Below are 8215 nucleotides of genomic sequence, written 5' to 3' on the forward strand. Positions count from 1 at the left end.
CCTATAGGACAAATTCGAGGCCGTACCACTTCTGCGTTTGTCAGGTCAGTGAGCAAATGCGTTACCAACACAATATGGTGGGCACTTACACCATGTAATACAAAAGCATTTGTATTTACAGGATTCCGAAGTGTCGTTCAGGTAAGTCGCTAATTGAAGGCCAACAAATCCGTCACAGTTTTTGTATTGTATAACTTGTAGATAGATCTATCAAGTATAGGAATTATGACTGAAGAAAAAAGACAACTAGATGGAAGCATTAGGAATGCACTATTTTATTGAACATGGACTACATCATCGTCGATCTGATTACTCGCAACTGCCTTCACTGTATATTTATATACATAGAGATAGATATGCAACAGTGACAATCGATTGTGACGCACAGCGTACGCAAACTTCACCACATGACAATAATAGGCTAAACTAAGATTAATATTATTATATTATACATTTACGATGTCCCTTGTCTAACTTAAAGATAGTTGGCGTCGTCTGGCCTAGTGCGGCGTCCATCAGCGGTAAGTACGATTAAGGGTTTGATTTCACAGAGGTCTCCAGCATTGCATATTTACATACACAGCGAAACACTTTTCCTCCACGATTATGTTCCTCTATCAGATCCCGAAGATTCTAAAAAGGTAGTACCATTAGCCAGTAAACAGTGGCAGATTAGAACTGAGGAAGCGTTACACCAAAACCTGCGTGGACCCCCCCCCCCCCGATCATGAATCGCGCGAGACGCACTGACCAGACCAAACTCTACATTCACACGCGTTTCTACACACATCCGAACTTAGCAAGCACACCAGCGCCTATCGCTTCCGGAGTTCTGCTGGAAGAAGGTCATTAATATCCTACTTATTATAGCACATTTAAATTGGGCAGAACTTGAACAGAGCAGAAGCATGGCGAACATCGAAGTTACGCTCCGTCATTGATTTTTGGTGTCGCTGTTGTTTGTTAACGTTGTTACACTTTTAACACTCGTAACGATTCTTTGTTTGGAATTAATCATCTAATCTTCCTTTTGCTCGTTTTCCTTTTCTTCGACGGCGTCCATGACGGTTGGCTTAAGTTCGGAAGCCGAAGCGGACGCAGCAGACGACGCGGCCTTAGATGATTTTTTCTTGAGGTGGAACCTGCGCTTCTTTCTGCCATAGTTAGGTGTAATTGGTTCAACGGACTCCGAAGCTGCTGGCGTTTCCTTTTCGTCGAGTGGTGCGGGATGTGGCGGGACGTGCGAAACTACGGGTACAACGGGACCGGCATGAACTGCTGGCTCACCGTGGCCACCGCGCACTGGAACTACGGGGTGGGTGTCTACAGCGGCGTCATGTTTAGTACCCGGAACGGCTGTTACGACTGGAGCGTGAACGAGCTTCTTTTCTGACTGCGTATGGTGTATTGTGAAGTACTGCTGATGAACGATGCCGCCGTGGGCGTGGCCTATTGGGGCGTGACCCGAATGGCCATGGACAACCTCATGGGAAATGGGAACAGCTCCATGTACAGGGCCGGCGTGGGCGACAGCTTCCTGATGGACAGATACGACGGGCGCGGCGTGGACGGGCTCTGCGTGTACGATACGGTGCTGAACATGCTGTATTTGCTGAACTGCAGCGGGTCGGACACCATGTGTGGATACAGCTTGAGCATGAGTTGCCCCGTGGGGATGCACTGGAGCAGCCCCGACAGGGTGTGTTTGCACATGACGATGATGTTGTTGCCGATGATGATGGTGTTGTGCAGGGACGGCGGGTTCAGGCTCATGCTGCACAGGAACGACGTGTGCAAGTTCATGCTGTATAGGAACGACGTGTGCAGGGTCTTGATGCATTGGAACAGCGTGTGCAGGCTCATGATGCGCGGGAACGGTGTGCGGAGGTTCATGATTCACAGCATCGGCGTGTGCAGCCTCATGATGCGCAGGAATGACGTGTGCAGGCTCATGATGCACAGGAACAGCGTGTGCAGGCTCATGACGCACAGGAGTGGCGTGTGCAAGTTCATGATGCGCAGGAACAGGCTGTCCAGGTTCATGATGTGCGGAAACGGCATGTGCACGCTCATGAGCTACAGGAAGAGCGTGTGCAAGCTCATGATGTACAGGAGCGGTGTGAACAGGTACCGCCTGAATAGGTTCACGATGTTCTGGAACGGCATGAATAGGGACTGCATGAAGTGGAGCCGGCTGAATCGGTGTTTGGTGGACCGAGCCATGTTGATGCCTAGGATGTGTAAGCAAGGGCGCATGATGAAGGGTTTGCTTTTGAAGGAGCTCGTGCTCTTGAGGCAGGCCATTCTCAGGATGAAGGCGATGCTCTTGACGATGAGCCGGGATAGAATGAACTGCGGCGTGAACTGGGTGGGCTTGCTGCAATGGCACTTCGTGAACTGGCTCGTGGTGGACGGTTTGATCGTGCTGATGGTGAAGTGGTACCACGTGAAGAGGAACCTGTGATCAGGACAAAAGGACGTAAGTATTTATAAGCTCAAAAAACAAACTTACGATATCGCCAGCACGAGTGCATAGAATGCCGTTTGAGCAACTGCGATACTACGTGTTTTAATCTTACACTAAGCAAAAGAATTAAGAGGACTAGATGGAGGCAATAAGGATTTACAGTCGCTAATTAAAAACCGACCGTTAGGAACCTGCTAAGGTCGATTTGCTAAAATTTTTCCAAACGATTCCCCAACGGCTCAGAGAGATCAGGAGATAATTTAAAGCGTAATGAAGACAATGTTAATTTACGATGAATTAAGCACGATGTTTTGATATGTGATACACTGGATCTGCAGTGCTTGATGACCTATATAAACTATGCAACAGTAGTTTTTTTTATAGTGCAAGAAAGAACGAATCTTAAAATGTATTACAACACGCATTCTCGGCATCAGACGAAGATGTTTTTAAGAAAATCTTTCGAAAAAGTTCACTTAATTCGGTCGAGAGCTCTGACAGGGCATCACATCGAGGAAACAGATGAACCCGCTTTGACGTTCTGAACGCAGGTTTCGTGCCCGAGTTTAATTAGGAGCAATAAGTTTGCTTTACTTCAATAAGCGGAAACGCTCTTTTACATTATGTTTATGGTCGAAATTGGTTTGTACATGATAATTAGCCGGTTTGCTAACAATTATGTCGATCGGCCGAACAGAGTGGCGATTTAGATTCCTGTGTATTCGATTATGATAATACGCCCCGGGGTCGCTTTTTCAAGGAATTTGCTGTTGATTGTCATAACTCCGCAAAATTTCGCCTTTGACCATATGGAGACGGGTGTCTTAGAAAACGAGAAGTTCACTAAGCCCAAATAGGTGTCGGCCATCATCATAATCGGTAGATGCTTCATTATACCCCCCCCCCCCCCCAAAAAAAGAGGAACCAAAGCGGCTCGACGCGGTAATTTAAGAAAAATTTTTCAACAACGTTCTTTGTTCATACATTGTAAGATCTCATCTGTCTGGCTAATTGTTAACTTCTATTCAAAGTATCACCATAGTCTTAGTCAGGTTCCATCAGTTAGTCAAACAAATACACATAAGTTTAGAATATGTGCAAAATAACAGAGAAATCGCTATCCAGATACATGACTTCCCTAACGAGATGCGCTTGAATATATTAAAAGTTAGACTTTACCCTATGAAACTGAGGAAGAGGTTTGGGTTCATGGTAAGCGTGATGTTCCAAATGGACAGGAAGAATAGCGGGTTGGCGAACAGGCATTATCTCCTTTTGTAAAAGCAATGGAGCAGGCTCAATGACCTTGACTGCCTGCTGAAGAACGTGTTTGCCGTGGAACAGACCCGGCTTCTTGACGAGAGGTGCAAACTTATGCTCGCTTAAGTGCAACTGAGGGGCCGGAATTTCAACAAGACCGGCATTTCTTATGATAGTGGGCCCCTTCAGATCGGGGATTTCCGAGTTGAGTCCTATGTGTTTCTGAGGTAAAGAAATTACTTGCTTGTGGACAGGAATGGCGTGCGTGACTGGTCCCTCAATGTGGCCTGGAAAACTAAGAATAGATGCTCCGTAACCGATCGCTTCTTTGATGGGGAACCCACGAGGAATGTTCGATACCGGTTTCAAAATGCCGACATCAATACCCTTTACAATAGGGACCTTGAGGGGCAGTTTCTGGTGTCCTAACAGCGCTCCTAGTTCGGCAGAGGCTTTTTCCGCTTGGAACTCCTTGATTAAGGGGCCATCAAGGCGAAGCCCCTTTGCCACTTCTATTCCCTTAAGAATATCCTCAACTTCCGGTCCTTTAAGCGGAATGATTGGCATACCTCGATTAACCTTTGGTATAATTTTGAAACCTTTCCCGTTGAAGCTAAGCTCCTTCGATGTGTCGTAATTCTTAATAAATTTGGCAATGCTTCCGTCATCTTTTACGCCGTCGGTTGGCAGGAATGTGACCAGGTCACCACTTAAACCTTTTAGAGGAAGACCCTTAGCTATTAATGAGAACTTGTTTAAGCCACTATCCGGGTAGAATGAACCGTACGAGAATGAATCAAGCGTCAATAAAGGATCCGGAGCCCCGAAATAGAAAGGGTAACCTGAAAAGGATCGGGAACAGCGTTAATGCCAATTCAAAGCAAATTATTAGCCTTTCGCAGATGTCTAAAGTCGTTTAGTATGTAAACAATATTATACTGCAACAGCGATTGTGTAGCAAGCTATGGTTCTATCCTTCCTTTTAATATTACGACAAGTATGTACTTCGATCGACTCTTCGAAGTCTTGTCGTCTTTATCACGTCGTGGGTTTAGATTATGTATGCAAATCACATCATTCCGGCTCTGCTTCTTGTTCACTTCAATTCAGTCTTATCATTTAAAATAGATAAATCTATATCGCGATAATATCAAACACTGAGCATGTACAGCCGCTAACAGTCAAAATGCATCGTTTGTACGGTAGAGTTTTTTTTTCTTTGAAAAATACGTAACTCGTGCTAGCGAATTATCACGGCTCCGGGCAAATTACGGACGCCTCTTTCTACAAACGAAAAAAATGCCTTCGTTGCTTTAAGAGAGTGACTGCAATCAGAGCCATCCTTATTACTATAACATTCTGCTTGAAGTAATAACCGATCTGTTCAAGCACGCTTCTTTCTTCGTTGAAACGAGCTGGCGGTACTTAGAATAATTGCTAAGTTACTCTTTAAAAATGCTACAGTAGATATTTTTCATTTTCCTATATTATCCACCAAACATATTTGCTACGTCTTTAAAACGGCGCCAATGTTACTGCCCGAACACTAATCTGTGTAGGTATATTGTCACGTGCGCCACCATTATGCAGCGTGAATTTTTGTTAGTACAATCCAGCTAATAGTCTTTGAAGGCTGCTTCGAAGAGCGAAGTTTTTACGTATTACTTAAAACGACAAGCATCAATGGTAAAACATTATATTGCTATTATGATGTAAGCAAATGTTATGTCCTACTTATCTTCGGTCGTCAGCGGTAGGCCAACAGTTATTACGAGCTGCAGGTAATAAGGTTTCTTTTTTTGAATTTTTTAAGGTTGATCATACAAATTGCTCTACAAAAATAGGAAAATAAAATAAAAAAAATAAAAATACAAAAAATAATGCCTATTTTTTGTTACTCACCGGCATAGCACGATTCGAACAGTAAGATTCCGGCAAACGGTAAAATCAGGTAGACTCTCTGCAATCACGTTCAATAGGTCACAAACACAAAAAAAAATGAGGTTTATGTTAGCTAGTCGATACGATTATGAGATGTTTATTATACTCGAATCGGTTTTTTTTTCAAGTTTTTTTTTGGGTTGAACTGTAGGCATCACAACGTTTGCGGAACAAATATTCTAATGGTGTAATGTTTTATGACGTTGCTATGCCTTTCCAGATAGGGTAAAATTCTGATTTAATATAATACAAGTTACACAAGGAGACTGAACGAAAGTAAGATCTCGATGTCTATTTTACGTTGTCTAGATTTTTTTGCTAGAAACATGCGGCAGAAGACACAGGAACACATTTGCATCGTATCTGCTAAATTTAAAAATTGTGACTGAATTAATATAGAGAATTATCTAAACAGAATTCTGCCCCTTTCCGTGGAGATGGCACTGTGAGCGCACCAATAATTGCTTAGCGTTTCAATAGACGCCCTAATTCTTTAGTTGCAACGGGCAAATTAAACCCGGAATAAAGGTACAACCTTGACAAAATCAAAAAACCAAATAACGCTATGCTCGACCTACTTTAGATACTGATTTTCATAAGCCTTCTGGTATAATTTTTTGACAAATTTGCTTTGTTAAAAAAAATCTCTGCCCATCCGCTACTGCGATGACAAGTAGCATGTGGAAGGTATATTCGAAACGTTGTTTTCTATAGATGACATATTTAACTTTTTGAAAAATTATCGTGACTAATTGATTGAGTAAGGTGATATGCTATAAACGGCAGATTTGTTTGCCTTGGGGACCCAATTCGTACTCAAATAATCGCGTGTCGAACTCGTCTACTCTGAGATGTTGATAATTCTTTCAAACTGAAAAGTTTTTTTGTTAAGCTTTCTTTTTTTTCTATGGATATGTCTTCCGTGCTGTAGACACAAGATCGTCATTATAATCACTTAATCCTCGGGTCATCAATAACAAACAATAGTCCGCCTCTAATGCAAAACACACTTTGCCTTAACTGGTTGGTCAGCTCTGTTAAAATTGTGAAAAGATACCAGGCTGCAGTACAGCCCGTCTGAACTAGCCTAGAAGTAGCAGAAATAGACGTAGTAATAATGCATCGTCCTCGAGATGGTTCAGTAATAGCATGTTTGCCTACAAAACTCAGCGACACGCGGGATGCTCTAGGATCGAAATCAGGGGGTCAGCCGTCTGAAGCAACACCTAACGGCAGTAACACCAAACGTAAAACTCAAAACATTTATTTTTGTAATAATCCATCGTGCACAAATACAGCATTTTACGAGAGCCAATTGCAAAAAAAAAACCTAATCAGCTCATTATTTACATCATAACCGGCCTCCGACAACTCCGATTGAATTTCAGAAGTCTCCTTAGCCCTACTCCACGAGACCTTTGAAGAGGACTAGTTCTCACCATTTTGTCGGCGGGCGATCCACTTCGTGCACCACTCCCTCAGAGCAACGCGCACTCTCCGATTAGGACGAACGAGCGAGGCGACCAGGAGGGCGGACGACGAGGCAAAATTCTAGAGCGCGGCAGAACCTAACGCTTTGTCCACGCAGCGTCCTCTTTTAGTGCACTGTGCCCACCACTAGTCGTTGTTGCTGAGCGCCTCGAGAGACGCGTTTAGAAAAATACAGAAACAGAAAGAAAGCAGGACGCACGCAAAAGAACAAGGACACAACGACACGATCACAAGAGCACGAAACCACGAAAAGGAAAACACACCACGAACGGTGACGAGGAACGGACACGGATGCCACACTTAACGGGCGGTGCTTCTTCGTCCGCGATTCGATCCTCTTTGGCTGGTCGCTAGCGGGCGGCTGCGTTTTATCGGGCCCCTCCCCTTGCCTCGGCGATGCACGGGGATCCAAAGCTTCAGGCGGGCTGGGACCAGCCCCTGGCCTGGGGCCCAAAGGCCGACTTCGTTAGCGCCGGCGACAGGAACCCAGTGCGCGGTGCTCCTTGCTCTGGCAGCGCCAGCGGCGTCAGCAGCAGCAGCCATAGTAGCGATGGTAGTCCTGATGGTGACGGTAAATCAGACGACCGTGCAAGCACTCGCACGAGCGAAAAACGAGCCGCTGGATAGACCGGTGGACAAATACGCACACGCTCACATGACAACGGATAGATTCGCCACCTGCACCTACAGCAGCGGCTTCTACAGCCACAGCCCCGGCGAACCGAATAGGCTTTGTCACAACATCAAAATAGCAGACCCATGCGGGGTCCAGCGGCGGGACGGACCCGCTCCCGTGTCGGCAAGGCGCGAGGTGGTTTCTTCACTAGCGCACTACAGTTGCTAGGTGGATATATGCCCGTTTTGCAAGTAGCAGTAGTAATAAGGGTGGTGATGGTGAGCTTCAACAGAACTCAAACCGTTATTCATGTTACGCGTTCTTCGGCCGCCGGAAGCCATTGCCGGCGTCTGTGCTTTTGCGCTATTATCAAAACCAGCAGCTGTGCTTGCTACTGGTAGTAGCATAGCAAAACATCATCGTAGCTAAGCTGCTCTTCG

The 8215-nt window shown here is 45.0% G+C and overlaps 1 protein-coding gene across 1 annotated transcript; it reads right to left on the bottom strand.

Moving 5' to 3' along the window:
- Window positions 1-251: 251 nt before the first annotated feature.
- On the bottom strand, window positions 252-7480 carry LOC111249988 (uncharacterized). The gene is made up of 4 exons (XM_022804530.2): window positions 7108-7480; window positions 5630-5687; window positions 3647-4569; window positions 252-2458 (listed from the first exon to the last, which is right to left on the bottom strand). Exons 1-4 carry the CDS (start codon window positions 7108-7110, stop codon window positions 1019-1021), a joined length of 2424 nt encoding a protein of 807 aa, XP_022660265.1. The 5' UTR covers window positions 7111-7480; the 3' UTR covers window positions 252-1018.
- Between the last annotated feature and the right edge of the window lie 735 nt (window positions 7481-8215).

The sequence above is a fragment of the Varroa destructor genome, unplaced genomic scaffold (genome assembly GCF_002443255.2).
Source record: "Varroa destructor unplaced genomic scaffold, Vdes_3.0 BEIS01000004.1, whole genome shotgun sequence".
Taxonomy (NCBI): Eukaryota; Metazoa; Arthropoda; class Arachnida; order Mesostigmata; family Varroidae; genus Varroa; species Varroa destructor.

Bases quoted from the DNA above. Each gene is read 5' to 3' on its own strand.
- LOC111249988 (XM_022804530.2), bottom strand. The intron at 4,570-5,629 runs GTGAGTAACAAA...GATCCTTTTCAG, and splicing joins GTTCGAATCGTGCTATGCCG to GTTACCCTTTCTATTTCGGG. The intron at 2,459-3,646 runs GTAAAGTCTAAC...TCCTGATCACAG, and splicing joins CTCTTCCTCAGTTTCATAGG to GTTCCTCTTCACGTGGTACC.